This window comes from Solanum tuberosum, unplaced genomic scaffold (assembly GCF_000226075.1).
Source record: "Solanum tuberosum cultivar DM 1-3 516 R44 unplaced genomic scaffold, SolTub_3.0 scf00010, whole genome shotgun sequence".
In the NCBI taxonomy this organism is placed as follows: Eukaryota; Viridiplantae; Streptophyta; class Magnoliopsida; order Solanales; family Solanaceae; genus Solanum; species Solanum tuberosum.
The window spans coordinates 1,817,460-1,833,361 of NW_006238936.1; the positions used below are offsets into that span (position 1 = coordinate 1,817,460).

General features: G+C 31.6%; 3 protein-coding genes and 1 pseudogene across 3 annotated transcripts; all 4 read left to right on the plus strand.

Annotated features, from left to right (window-relative positions):
* The first annotated feature begins 399 nt into the window (after positions 1 to 399).
* Positions 400 to 4,020, plus strand: LOC102582452 (short-chain dehydrogenase/reductase 2b-like). The gene is made up of 5 exons (XM_006339470.2): positions 400 to 501; positions 678 to 924; positions 1,013 to 1,084; positions 2,378 to 2,557; positions 3,491 to 4,020. Exons 1-5 carry the CDS (start codon positions 479 to 481, stop codon positions 3,869 to 3,871), a joined length of 903 nt encoding a protein of 300 aa, XP_006339532.1. The 5' UTR covers positions 400 to 478; the 3' UTR covers positions 3,872 to 4,020.
* Positions 4,021 to 5,320: 1,300 nt separating this feature from the next.
* Positions 5,321 to 6,551, plus strand: LOC102579901 ((+)-neomenthol dehydrogenase-like; annotated as a pseudogene).
* A 552-nt stretch (positions 6,552 to 7,103) lies between these two features.
* Positions 7,104 to 9,900, plus strand: LOC102582129 ((+)-neomenthol dehydrogenase-like). The gene is made up of 5 exons (XM_006339469.2): positions 7,104 to 7,205; positions 7,427 to 7,679; positions 8,522 to 8,623; positions 8,738 to 8,917; positions 9,396 to 9,900. Exons 1-5 carry the CDS (start codon positions 7,171 to 7,173, stop codon positions 9,771 to 9,773), a joined length of 948 nt encoding a protein of 315 aa, XP_006339531.1. The 5' UTR covers positions 7,104 to 7,170; the 3' UTR covers positions 9,774 to 9,900.
* Positions 9,901 to 13,879: 3,979 nt separating this feature from the next.
* On the plus strand, positions 13,880 to 14,821 carry LOC107062218 (uncharacterized). The gene has a single exon (XM_015312598.1). The coding sequence runs from the start codon at positions 13,880 to 13,882 to the stop codon at positions 14,819 to 14,821; it is 942 nt and encodes a 313-aa protein (XP_015168084.1).
* The last annotated feature ends 1,081 nt before the right edge of the window (positions 14,822 to 15,902 follow it).

Genomic DNA, 15,902 nt, shown 5'->3' on the forward strand with positions numbered 1-15,902 from the left:
TTAAAATGACAACGTCCTACATTGAAACTAGACTACAATGTGAAAAGTAACTTTATATTCTTATCCATCATTTCTTTTTTTCCTATTAGAAAAGCACTTGAATACAAAGATGCTTTACTAATACTTTTTTTTTTACATAAATTTATAAAGGATTTGAAATGTTTTAACAAAATCAACCTAAATTAAACGTTTATGCTCTATATATAGAAAACTTGCTTCACTTAATTATAACTTTAAAATTAATTAATTGGATACTTCTAGACTAGTGATAACAAATTTCACTTTATTAAATAGAATAAAATACTTTTATCAAATCTCTAACAGGATCTTACTTCTGTTCCCTTGTGAAGTTATAAATGCATACACGTGGATAACCACTTTGCCATATTTTGTCATAGCAATATATATATGTATATTATCTCACTGGAACATGAGCTAACAAAGCAATTAGCTAAAAGGATAACAAAAACTATTCTCAATGGCAGAAGGCAGAGCCACAAAGTATTTTACTATACCCTTTATCTGATTTATAATTTTAATTTTCTATTTTACCCAAGTAAAGTTTTTATTACTACAAGTTTTAAACATGTTTTAGACTGTAATTTTAAAAGTCTGTTCTTTTTTTTTAAAATTTGGTGTCGATTCAAACTGCGTCACATAAATTGATGTGAGTGCAGGTATGCAGTAGTTACAGGGGCAAACAAAGGGATTGGATTTGAAATATGTAGGCAGCTAGCTTCTCATGGAGTGTTGGTGATTTTGGGTGCTAGAGATGAGAAGAGAGGGATTGAAGCTTTGGAGAAACTTAAAGGCTTTGGTTTGGCTGAAAATGTGGTGTTTCATCAGCTTGATGTTGTGGATAATTCTAGTATTGATTCTTTGGCTGAATTTATTAAGATAAAATTTGGCAGGCTTGATATCTTGGTATATTGTTCTTGATTTAACTTTCTTGTTTTATGACCAAAACAATTTGGAAAAATGAACTATTGATTTTGTGGTTTTTTTTTATTAGGTGAATAATGCAGGAATAGCTGGAGTCAATGCTGATGTTGATGCCTTAAGAGCTAAACAAGAGTCCAGTGGGGTAACACCTTTTAACTTGAATCAATTATTCAATTTGTTTGTTTGATTTTGAATTATGACCTAAGTTGCACGAACTCTTCACTTTTGTAGCTACACCTATGTCACAATTTTTGGAGAATCCAACTCGCACTTGTTGACATTTTAAAGAGTTTGAGCAACATACCTTATGACGGAGTTTAAGAAAATAAAAAGACTTTTGAATCTAGTGGTCTTAAACTAAAGATACGTAGAAGGTACCAAAATGACTTTTAATCTTGTGCTCTTAAACATGTCACGTGGAAAGTTAAAATTAAATAGTTGTCGAAATATGCAAAAGAGCAAACAAATTGAAACGGAGGAATAACTACTTATGTCTTAATACATAGTTGATTGTTGTATGACAAATATCAAGTGTAATATAGCAGTTTAGTTACCATTTTCATCAGGTTACTAATTGATGCTTATCATAGAGATATACTTGTAACTTAGTGCCTAATTGATTGTGCAAGAAGTTATCAATTGATGCTTATTATAGAGATTTACTTGTAATTGCGTTACAATGTTGTAACTTACCTGTAATTATAGTTACTGTCATGCATAGAACTTAAACGATGCTCTAAGTTGCCAAAACTTAGATTACCAGATGAAAATGACAATTTAGTATTACAAACTGATGCGTCAGATTATCATTGGGGAGCATTATTGCAAATCGATTTGAATGAATTTTATAGGTATGAAATAAATTATGACTATGATAATATAGTTATAAATGATATGAATACTTCTGATTATTATTTTTCAGAATAATATGAGTATAGGTTTTCCTCAACTATATCAAGATTTCCTTTTCTTACATTCAAGAATCTTTCGTCTGAGAGATTAATTACTATAGGACAATTTATGCCTTCTTTAAAAGTTTATTTTACTAGTATTTGAATGCCACCTAAATGGACATAGTTTGGTGTGTACTGTGACGCGTCTAAGAGAATTCACAACCCCGAGAGTTTATCATAATTAGGCACGACGCTCAAAGCAACAATACCAGATCTTTCATTTTACTACATGTTTGATCAATTTATGTGCAACTTGATTTTGATATAGAATTAACCATGAAATTGGATTGAGGTATCTGCTGTAGCCTGTACATAGTGATCAAGAAACCAGAACATGTCCTGTTTTATGAGTCTATTAGGTTCTACAATCAAGCAACATGGTCAGTAGCCATAACTCTCACTCGCTCTCTCTGTGGAAAATTCAACTTTTGACACGTAACTTAATCGCTTGCACGCTTTATTTATCGTTCTCTGTGCTATAGACAGGAGGATCTCAAGTCAATTGGAATGACATATTGACTCAGTCATTTGAGTTGGCAAAGGAGTGTCTTGAGACAAACTATTATGGTGTGAAGAGAATGACTGAAGCATTTATTCCACTCCTCCAATTATCTAAGTCGCCGAGGATTGTGAATGTTTCATCCTCCATGGGAAAGCTAAAGGTAACCTGGCAACATTTCTTCAGACTTTTTGCAATTTTCCACATCTACATAGCTGCATTTGTCAGTTTAATGTGATTTAACTTTAAAACTTTTAGACTTATACAAGCTTGGCTGGTGCAAATGATAAATTCTGAAGTAAAAGTATGATTAAAACTTTGAAACTACTCAAATCTGCATTTGCTTACTAAAAAAATGCCGTTAATAAGATTGACAGACTCTGAGGAAGTCCTAACAGTAGTGGAGACTCATTGATACAAAACATCATCTGGCTATAGTCTTTTATGTGCTGTGCCCAGCCCTCTTTTCAGTAGATGAGATTAGGATGGAAGGGCTTTCTTTCATTAACATTCAGTTACGGAGCATAGCTTCTTTGAATGTCCCGCTGATTGACTACTACATCTAGGGACAGGACTGATCCTGAAATAAATGTCTTTCTTTATGGTTATGGAATCATCTTGATTGAAAAGCGAGTCGATGATGCCATAGTCAAACAGGTGGGTGAGGCGTGACTCGTGAGTCCTTCACTGTACTTACGGAGAGAGGATAACAAATCCTATATAGTAGTTTGGTCTTATCCCATTATTAGTAGCCGAAGTGTGGGCTGGCTAATTCAGGGAAAAACGTTCACATGTGCATAGGAAGATTAGGACATGTTTAATAAGCCTTAGTCGACCTCCCAGAGGACAACAATTTTCTTTTCCAGTCTGAGATTCTCTTTTTCATTTTTCTTCTTTATAATATGAAGGGGATGTTTGTCTGCATAATACTTAACAATCACAGGAAACTTAATATACATAATATCAATGATTGAGCTCGGATTTTATCAGCAAATTTGATAATTTCAATCTTATTTTGTGTGTGTTGTGACAAGTTTGTTAATCAATGTCGCTAATTAGATAATATCCATGAGTAGTGATTGAATTTCATTTTCAGAACTTGAAACATGAATGGGCTACAGGAATATTAAATGACAGCGAAAACCTGACAGAAGAGAAAATAGAAGGGGTGATAAATCAATATCTGAAGGATTTCAAAGAAGATACACTTCAAACCAAGGGCTGGCCTTCTTTAATGTCAGCTTACATAGTCTCTAAAGCAGCAATGAACGCGTACTCGAGGGTCATGACAAAGAAGCATCCGTCTATACAGATCAATTGTGTCTGCCCTGGTTTTGTGAAAACAGATATCAATTTCAATAGTGGGATATTGTCTGTTGAAGAAGGCGCGGAGAGTCCTGTAAGGCTTGCTCTACAGCCTGATGACGGTCCTTCTGGTTTGTTCTTTGATCGAAAAGAAGTCTCATCATTCGAATGAGAGTATGTTGTTAATTGTGAACGCGCAGCTGATGATATAAGCCTATAAGGCCTAGAATAACATGTACTAATGAATAATCTTCAATTAAATGCAAATGGTGTGTTGTATCAACTTCTCCTTAATTCTAAAAAAGTTCGAGGTTGGCTATATGAATCTGTCCATTCTGATATACTCTGTTTTATTCTGATTTATACACAACTTTCCTGGCAAACAGCAGGGCCTATTATAAGTTTTAGTTGTTCAGACTCTCTAAAAATAGTTATACCTATGTTGAATCCAAAAAGTAGTTGAGTTTGATCCTCAAAAGATAATACTAATTTTTGGAGGATCTTGCTGGGAAAAATAACACACAAATAATATTCACAACATATAATAATAAAAAAAAGATTAATTAAACTATGATAATCAAAGTTAACAAAAATAGCATAATGACACCGAGAATTTTTACCTGAAAACTTTTATGAATAAGAGAAAAAAACCGCAAGCCGATAGGGACAACCGATACCTAAGTAAAATACCGCAAAGACCATTGCACAATCAAAAATAATAACCCTCTTTCAATTTTCTATGTTATTACAATATCGCTCACACTGGTTTGAATGTAGATGCCATTGATTACATCATCTGAATTAATGCTAAAAGTCAAGTTGGCATATCTGAATGCATGGAAAACATGCGCACTTAGCTTGCCGCCATTATCATAATTTAAATAATCATTGATAGGTCTAGACCTTAACATGCACTCATTGCTATTTTTGAAGAATTCAAATTACAAACTTACTCTAACAACTTGAGCATTAATTTATAAAATTTAGCTAAATTGTGCTTTTACATGGTACAGCTCTTCTAGAACAAGACTTCATGTAGGCAGTTAGCATGCAAAACAATTGAGTTAATAACTTTGCTGGTCACTCAACTATCAATTATTTTAACAGAAAGTCACTCAACTATGACTTCTTTGCATAGAAAGTCACTCAAGCTATTTAATTATTTTTTTTCACTAAAATTTGCTGACATGAATTTTTTTTATTTTTAATCAAAATTTTAAGAACCAAATATATATCTATTTAATGACCCGACCCGCTAAAAATATAATATTGAATTTTTTATTTAGGCATTGCATTTCTCCAAATCTTTCACGACTGCATAAAAAAAATCATTCCGTGTCAGAAAAGAGCTTGCTTAATCTTTCAATCATGAGAGACAACTATACAGGATTTTGTTGCTGAGCTTCGTTTCATTAAGGATTACTCGATTTGCTAATGGATCATAATTAAAATAAGGAGAAGATTCTCTTTCACAATCATTGGAGCAGTAATCAGCCTTAGGAATGGATCACAATGAAAAGCACAAGAAAGCATCCCCATTTAAATATATAGATGGATGTCAACCTTAGATATACATGAATGCTTTAATTTGCAGGTTAACAATGCAGGGGTTAGTGGATCAATGGTGGAAGGAAATTGTAATAGTCTTACAATAAAAGATTTAATAGAAGGAGATTTCGTAACCATTTCTACTGAAAATGAAGTAAGATTTTTCCACTTATAAAATTTCATTTTTTTATAATTTATTATATACGTTATTACGTATGTACATATACATTAAAGTTGGTCGATACGTACAATAATTTAATTAATTGTGCAGGAAGAGGACGAAAGTGTTATGGAGAAATCAATTGAAGGTATCGTTACAAATTATGAGTTGACAAAACAATGCATAGAGACAAACTTTTATGGTGCAAAAAGGATGAGTAAAGCATTTATCCCTCTCCTTCAACTCTCTAATTCACCAAGGATTGTTAATGTTGCTTCTTTCTTAGGGAAGTTAAAGGTAATTAATTAAATATATAGTAATTTAATGACAATGATCTCTTATGATTACTTCGTTTAATTATATATGTTGAGTTTAGCTTTTAGTCTATGATTTTTTTACACCATTAAGTTAAAGGTAACACACCACAAAAAAACATCGATTTATACTTTATAGTAAAAAAAAATACTATCTAGTTCAATGTGTTTGTATAATATAATGTGGGAAATTTTTCTACATTTTCTTCATCTTGTTATAAGTATCCTTATCATGGATTAGAGCTATTGGGTAATTGATATTGTACAATTGCTATTGAGTGATTTTCGATTTCCTACTTTTTGTACAGTTTTTGTGCAACGAATGGGCTAAAAATGTGCGCGCTAAGTGATGCAAAAAGCCTAACAGAAGAAAGGGTAGAGCAAGTGTTAAATGAATTTCTCAAAGATTTTACAGAAAATTCAGTAGAAGCCAAAGGATGGCCAACTTACTTTGCAGCTTACAAAGTGTCAAAAGCAGCCTTGATTGCCTACACAAGAGTTTTAGGTTCAAAATATCCGAATTTTCGCGTAAATTCGGTGTGCCCTGGCTATTGTGGTACAGACATGACTGCATATACTGGAAGTTTAACGGCTGAAGAAGGTGCTGAAAGCTTGGTTAAACTTTCTTTGTTGCCAAATGATGGACCTTCTGGTGTCTTCTTTTACAGAAAGGATGTCACCTCTTTTTGAACATTTGGATAATTCAACTATTAATATGTACGTGTGAAAAATAAGGATACAAATCGAATCAGAAACTATAACGTTTAAATTCTTGTTGTATTCTCGTCAATTTTATCTTTAAAACATGAAAAGGATCTTTGTCTTTGTAATATTGTATTGCACCTTTTCATCTTAATACTCAAGTCATTTTGGCTATAAATAAAAATTTGTTTGGCTAATTCATTTGAAAAATGTACTCGGTTTTATCCTAAAGACAAAATAATTCTACATCTGAGAATTAAATAGTTTAAGGACACACATTGAATTCTGTGAAGAAATTGTTTAAAATTTTAGGCTTTTAGCAATGTGCTTCTGTCAACGCAATGACACTAAAAACAGGTTCAACACTAACAATAATATATAAGATGAAGCAAGTTATTATTTAGGAAGATGCTTAGTGTGTGCGTATCTAATATACAGAAAAAATATCTATATACTTAATACAAGAAACAGATCCCCAAAATATTTGATATGTAAACTACTGGCGAATATTTTGAAATTCGTTAATCATTATAATTATATAGCAAGTTGAATAATAGAGTAATGGTGAAGAAATGCTTAATAATTTAGGCTTTTAGCAACGTGCTTTAGTCATAGTAAAATAGGACAACACTAACATTGACATATATAAATACACACACTCTGCCTAAATAAAAAGAACAGAACACATAGCAATTAGCAAACAATCCCCATATCTAAAGCTAGCTACTTATATTGCAACTTCCAACAATGGCAGAAAAAATCACCAACGTCGAGAGCACAAGGTATATATATATATATATATATATATTCACAAATACAATCGCGTAGTTATTTTTTTCTATGTATAATTTATTTTTTTGGTGAAGTTCGTTCTAAGTTCTATGCACTGATGTTGTAAATAAGTCATCTAATATGCCATCTATAAGAACTACGTTGCTAGTGTAGAAAATATTATAGTATCGATGTATATAATTTAAATATCTTTGATATATGGTATGGTCAGGTATGCAGTGGTGAGTGGGGGAAATAAAGGACTAGGATATGAAACATGCAAGCAATTAGCAAGCAAAGGTGTAATTGTAGTGTTGACATCAAGAGATGAAAAAAGAGGCATTGAAGCTATTGAAAGGCTCAAAAAGGAGTCAAACTTTACTAATGATCAAGTTTTGTTTCATCAACTTGATATTATGGATCCAACTAGTATTTCTTCTCTTGTGGATTTCATCAACACAAAATTTGGAAGGCTTGATATTCTGGTAACTACTATTTATCACTCCATCCGATCTGTTTATATTTGTTCAGCAAAACTCATTAACTTTAACACATATTTTGTTTATGTTAAAAAAAATTACGTATGAATAATTTTTCAATTCTTTTTAAGAGTTTGCTAGAAGTAATTAAAATTGATAAACTCAAAATCCCACGTTTACTGATCCAATTTGTGAAGTATTAATTAAACGTATGATTTATAAAGGAAATATTACAGATTTTGGAGTATTAGTTAAATCATACGTTTAAGAAGAAGTAAATAAAAATTTAAACAAATACTCTTATAATTAATTTTATTAAATGTCTTTCTCAGAAAATTGAACATTACAAGTTTCATAGCCATGTTATTAATCAAGTTGCAAGGATTTAATTAAATTATATACTCTCTTTGGTCCATTTTACTTGTTGTCCTTATTAATATTTTCTGTAAGGGACGCGTAAATGTTGTACACTACTCAGTTACCAATTTTATTTAGGTCCAAAATGCTTATTATGTTCCTTGAGATCTTACAAAAATAGGTACAACCATATACTATAGCATTTCTTTTTTAAAAAAAATTAATTTTCCTTGTGAGGAAGATCATCTACTGTAAGACATAAGATCTTTAAGATCCACAAAAATAGGTAACATCCATGTGCAATTTATTTTAAAACATTTTTTCCTGTTACTGGAGATCAAAAAGATATCATTTTGTAATATACCCGATGGTGTAAACGATACTGACAAAATTATATTCTCAATTATATATAAATTTAATTTAATAACATTTTTAAAAATATTTTCCTAATTGTTCAGAGAAATAAGAAATTATGAATTTATGCTTTGCAGATTAACAACGCAGGAGTTGGTGGATTAATGGTAGAAGGAGATGTCCTTGTACTAAAAGAGATCATAGAAGGAGATTTCTTAACCATTTCTACTGAAAATGGAGTAAGATATATATATATTTCCAATTCTAATATATTTTGTTATTTATTTTTATGTTTACATATATATACGCATTAAATGCTAGTTACAATATCCTAACTATTAATTACTATGTAGAAAGATGGAGGTACAATGAAATCATATCCTGAAATTGTTACAAATTATGAGTTGACAAAACAATGTGTGGAGACAAACTACTATGGTGCAAAAAGAATGATTGAAGCATTTGCTCCTCTCCTTCAACTCTCTAATTCCCCAAGGATTGTTAATGTTGCTTCTTTCTTAGGGAAGTTAAAGGTAACGTTACTTCCGTTATTATTTTATGGGAAAAAGGACAAATATATCCTCAAACTAGCGTAAATGGTATGGAGATATCCTCCGTTATACTTTTGGACATTGAGCATATATGTCCTTCACTCTAACGGAAGACTAAATAGGGACATATGGTGCAATCTTATCCACTGATCCGATATTTAATAAATGTCGGACCAGTGGATAAGATTATATGACATGTGATGTCCGTTAGTATAAAAGGTATATATGCTCTAGTTTTTTATGGCAGGGGCATCAATGTCCCAAAAGTATGACGGAGGGTATCTGCATACCATTTACGATAGTTCGGAGGTATATTTATCCTTTTCCCCTTATTTTATTCCTATATTCTGCTTTGGACTATTTTTTCCCCTGACCTTAAGGTTTATTAGAAACAGTCTCTCTAGTGATAAAGATTTGCGTACAATTTATTGTTTCGCATATTAATTGTTATTCTCTACAGTTATTGCGCAACGAATGGGCTAAAAAAGTTCTAAGTGATGAAAAAAGCCTAACAGAAGAAAAGGTGGAGCAAGTGTTGAATGAATTTCTCAAAGATTTTACAGAAAATTCAATTGAATCCAAAGGATGGCCAACTAATTTCACAGCTTACAGAGTCTCAAAAGCAGCCTTGGTTGCCTACACAAGAATTTTAGCTACTAAATATCCGAATTTTCGCGTTAATTCGGTGTGTCCTGGTTATTGCAAAACAGACGTAAACGCTAATACTGGGAATTTAACTGCTGAAAAAGGTGCAGAAAGCTTTGTGAAACTTGCTTTGTTGCCAAATGATGGACCTTCTGGCCTCTTCTTTTACAGACAAGAGGTCACTTTTTTTTGAACATTTGTCCCATTCAACTATTTCTAATTGTTTATGGATTCGATAGAATTCAATATTTCGATATTTAGCCCTATCTACATGTGAACAATAAGGATAGAGGTTCACCTTAGAACTCACTCTATCAACTCAGAAATCTTATCGTTTAAATTCTAAATTTGTTATGTTTAATTTGGTTTTAAAGGATTGCATTTCTTCTTCCTTATTTATGGGATTAATTATTTTGATATAGCTTCTTAATTGTCATAATATACTCTATTATTTCATTATATTACTTAGGGATGATAAGTTAATTAAATACACTAAACATCACTAATAATATGATTCAGATTCGGATACATTTTTTATACTTGCATCTTAATTTTTGTATTATGAAATTCCTACAGTTACACACCTTATGAGTTATATATATGTAACTAAGTATAATAGAATATAACTTATAAAAGACAAATTTAAATTAAAAATAATTTTTTTATGCATTTAATTTTATGAAATTTAAAATAGAAAATAAGTATTTTATTTTTAAAAACATTCAAGCCTTTGATTTAAACGTAAAAGAAAATATATTTTTTTGAAACATATATGTAACTTTAAAAAATAACACACATTATTAAATTATACTCTACTTAATAAGAAAAACATTTTCAATGGGATTCTTCCATCCTTATTCAAGTCATAATTCATATCACAATCATCATCACTATCAACATCAGTACATAATTTTTAAATCATCCATGTACATCAAAAAGAAAAAAATTATCCGTAAAGATTTCTAATGTTACGTTACGAGTTAAGGTAGATGAGGACATCTAGGATGATCAACAAATTTATATTATCGATATTGCGTTAGTATCAAAGCAGACTTTTACTCCCACATTATCAAGATTGTTATTATTATACATATACTATCTTATTCTTTGATATTATTATTACTTTTTTTATTATTATTTATCATATTGAAACAGAGGAGTTATAGGTCAAAGATGGAGCCGAATAGAACTTTTGTATTTCTTAAAACCTCATTAAAAGAAAATAAAAACTACATGTGTAAGGAAAATAAATTTGGTTTAAAGCATAACTTTTGTAGTTATACAATGATACAGTTAATCCTCAAGCAAAACGAATTCAGAATTTGACATTTGAATTCCTATACTAAAAAGAGACAAAAATCAAAATAAAGACATATATGGTGGGTGGTGAGTGGTGACCAAGGGGTAGCTAAGCTTAAAAAGTTTCTTTTGTGCTATTGGACAAAATAAATAACACTTTGTTTGGATTTCTAGTCCTTTTTCTTATATATTTATTGAATTTCCCAATACAAAAATAGAATTTGTGCTAAAATTGTTGAGTTCCCATAAACCCCTATTCAGTGGCCTAAGTTCGTCTTGTTGTCAACAAGTATGTAGCGAATGTACATTGTGCATTAAGACACGGAATATCTTAATTTCAAGTGACATGTCTTATGGTTAATGTACAATGTGCATTAAGACGCATCTCTTAATTAAGCTTTTTTCGAACTCTAGAATCAATACCCTTTGAAATAGATACCAAAATACATCAAAGAATTATTTTCAATTGATAAACCTTTCACAAGTGATTCATTAAAGTTAATGAATGTGATACCATTGTATTAAAACTCTGTTACGTTATGTTCTACTTCTCAGACCAATCAACTTTTAAATTAAACTTTCTCCATGTACACATACTCATTACAAGTATTGACACATTTATGATTTAGTATATGGAAAATTTTACAATGAGTAAGGCACAACTATGGCCAGAATATAATCTTTTTTTTTATCCACATTATCTGAAAAATGAGACTAGTAAAATCTTTTTTAGATCCTAAAACTTTTGAGTCACAAAAATTTATGTTAAAAAAAAAACTACATACTTTCTAACAGAAATATTAGAATTTTGAGTTAAACTATTCAAATCTTTGTAATAATAAATTATTTTTTTACAATAATATCCAAGGTAATATATTGCAAATACATGACTAACATTTTATTGAATTTTTATGATTATAAATAATAACATTTACTATGGATATAAATGCATTATGTCTATAAGAATACTGCACTAAAAATAAATAACAAGAATAAAAAACTCTAAATTAATATTTATAATTATTTTGATATTGAGTCTTATAGTAAAAAACATCCAAATTTTTTTTTGGTTGTGCTCAAAAATTTTAATTTGGTTATGCTACTATTGCTATGAATCAACAACGGCATTTCCCTCAAAAGGTTGCTCAATCTTTATACATAAAGAGAATAAATGCGGTAAAATTTGATTTTGTCTAAGATATACAAATTTGTGGGGAAGAGAAATCAAAAAAATAGTCAATTAAATATTATATTATATTTAGTAACTTTAACATAGTTAGTTGGGAGAGTTGGCAAAATAGCCACTCTCCAAACTTAATTGAACATTAAGACAAAAGTCTTGAACAATTTGTGGTACAACCACTATTAATGATATCTTCCATGTGCCCTAATTGACACATACAAAAGACCTCACTAGGTTTCCATATCTCCACTATGGTCCCCCCTTCTTTTCCAACTAATTTGGAATAATATATATCTATTTGCATTTTTTAAAAGTTATATTAAAAACAAAGAAAAAAACCAAACGGGAAAGAAGAGAGCAACTCGTTTTTGTTGTTGGAGAAAGTGACGATCTCAGCGAGTTTTCCGGCCAAAATATCCATTTTCAAGGTAATATCATCATCATCTCCTACTCCATCTTCATTTTTACTCCATTTTCTTTCAAAAACCAAGTTTCAAAATGATTTTCCGCCATTTTAGAAATTTGAGAAATCTTCCATAATAATCACTTGATAACTTATTATGGATACATTTTAGTAGTTTAAAAGCAATAAAGATCTGTTTCGCCATTGCAGGAGTTGCATTTTGAACCACGATCTCATTCAGTCGCGTTTCTGTACGGATGTCAGACTTCATCGATTGTTAATGACTGATATTGTAATGTAGTATATATCTTTGTAGTCGATAATCACAGTAACTAAATTTGTTGTTGCTGGTGGTGATTATATGGGAGTATGGGAGGAGACTCCCAAAAGCTGGAATTGGAAATCTTTTAGTAAGACGACAGTGCCCATTGCGTTTCGTCGCAATGGTTCATATGACGATATGATTGCAAGCATAATTAAGGTCGGTGAGTTAACTTGCGAGCCAAATGACTCGGTGATTAGCTATCAAATGAATGGGAGGGGAAAAATACATCTCACATTCATAAAAAATGATAGGCACGTGAGCTTGTACATGTTAGATATTGGTATTGATGGCTCTAGGCCTACATTGAGAATAAACGTCAATGCGAGGCCTCCAATTGAACCAACAAATTCATTTAACGGCGACAATGATTCGATTGGAAATGAAAGATTGGGTGATCATTCAAAGGAGAGCTTGGGTGATAATTTAAATGAGAGCTTGGGTGATCATTCAATGAATATACATGATGATCCAACTAATGTGGAAACTCAGCCGGTAGATGCGGAAGATCCTGAACCCGAATGTTGTGAAGAAATGCAGGTACAAAAGGAATTGGGATCACAATCCAATCATTCCTTCTCCGATGGAACTAATTTATGTATAAACCAAACTTTCAGTATCAAGAATGAGTTGCAATTGTTATTAGCCGAAGCAGCGGCAAAAAAGTCTTTCGATTTTGCTACTGTGAAGAGTTGTACTAAATACTTAAAGGTGAAATATGTAACTCGCAATTGTGCATGGATGTTGTGGGCGAGGAAATATGAGTGTACGGATAGATTTCGTATCTATAAGTACATTGGTGAACATAGTTGTGGCGTTGAACATGCCAACAATAGCCATAGAAAAATTTCAATCAAAGTGATTGCTTCACTTTGTGTAAATATGTATCGTGATGGCAAGGGTCCAAATGGTAAAGAGATTCAAAGAGCTATGTTTAATTCTTTTCATTGTAGTCCAAGCTATTGGAAATGTTGGAAGGGTGGTGTGGTTGCTAAGGAAATGGTCTGAGGGACAGCGGAGAACATATATTCATACTTACCAACTTTTTCTTAGATGTTCGAGACACTTAATGTTGGTTCTAGTTATTGTCTCATGGTAAACGAGGATAGTCATAGGTTCATGTATTATTTCTTGGCCTTTGGTGCTTGCATTAAGGGATTAGCCCACATAAGAAAGGTAATTGCGGTTGATGGCACTCATTTACATGGTAAATACGAGGGCGTGTTGTTTATCGCTGTTGAACAAGATACGGAGAATCATGTTTATCCGATTGCCTATTGTGTCGTGGACAAAGAGAATGATGCATCTTGGACATTCTTCTTTGAGAAATTGAAGGAGATTGTGGTCGATGAACCAGATTTATGTTTTATCTCCGATAGACATAAGATTATCGCCAACGGTATTGTGAACGTTTACAATCATGCTCACCATGGATATTGTATGAGGCACCTCGGTGAAAATCTCTGCATAAATCATCATTGTGGAGATTACCTTTATCTTTACTACAATGCGGCAAAGGCTTATTCTTTGGAGGAGTTTTACAATCATTTTGTAGAATTCAGGAACAAATTTCCCGCGGCAACCGTCGTCCTTGAGCATGATATTGGTTTTGAGAAGTGGAGCAGGACACATTTTCCTAGCAATAGATATGATGTGATGACCACAAATAACGCTGAGTCACTCAAAGCTAAGTTGCTAGACGAAAGAGAGTATCCCGTGGCATCTATATTTAATTCGATTGCTAAGAGGTTTGGAGAATTGTTTAGGGAGAGGAATGCATATATCCTCAAATCAATGGGTAATCAAATGGTGCCAGCTGCGGAAAAAATCGCAAGAAAAAAAATGATAGAAGGCGACTCCTTGTATGTGGAGAATATAACCAGGGACGGCAATCAATTTACCGTGTTCGGTGCGGGTGTTACTGCCTATGTGGACCTACTGGAAAAGTCATGTTCATGTAGGGAATATGACTTGATCAAGATACCTTGTGCTCACGCGATAGCCGTTTTGCGATCGAAACATGGCAATGAGTAAGGTATGAGCATCTATAAGTACTCTTCGCCTTTGTATAAAGTTGAAGTGTACCTTCTTGCATATATGAATTCTATTAATGTTGTCCCTCTTGAGTCGGAATAGTGTGTTCAAGAAGAATTGCTTAATGTGAACATTCTTTCGCCTTTTGTCGATACTAAGCTTGGAAGAAAAAAAAGAAAACGTGTCAAAGGCATCGGTGAGAATTTCAAGAGCAAGAGAAGGAATAAACGTTCAATTTGTAAGAGAACCGGACACAAGAGAACTACATGTGTGAACAACAATAAATCTTAAACAAGCTTGATTGAATTTGTTTTTGTAATGAAGCTACTGTTTGTTTTTTGCTACTGTAATCGAGCTTCGGTTTTTTTTTTTTTTGCTACTGTAATCAAGCAACTGCCAGCATTTTCGTCAATTTATTGTCCTCTATTATCGTAATTGCTCATGATCTAATATAGATCAATCAAAAGATGACATACATTTTGTACACTGTCTATATATATCAAAATTATTAATATATGAAAATTTATGGTATTTGTAATGCAATGATTCTAATGCATGAATTAGAATATGATTAAGAATTAGAATTAGAATGATATTTGTGACTATTTTTAATGCACCAAATCAAAATGCTTAAGAAATAATCTAAGTATAACTAATACAAGCATTATTTGCATATACACTCTACCAAACGAATCCTTAATGAATTGTCAAAAATATAGATGTTACCATTAAAAATAGTAGCAATTTGAACTTTTTTTACCATTGTAAAATTTGTATATCTAAATATTTACTGGTTATCAAAATATATAAACCCTTTATACAATCGCTACATCTATATGTGTAATGTGTATGTATGACATATGAGATTTACACTCTGACTTTAGTAAGGTATATTCGGATTTATATCTATGTTAACACATTATCGTTACTTCACCAACTAGAATCTGACACTTATATATAGACCAAAAAAGATAATAATTAATTAATAATAAATTATATTTTTGATATATATCTATTTAAATAAGTTTAAACAAATCATATGATCATGTAAGAGTCCACATAAATTGGGTGTGGTGATTAG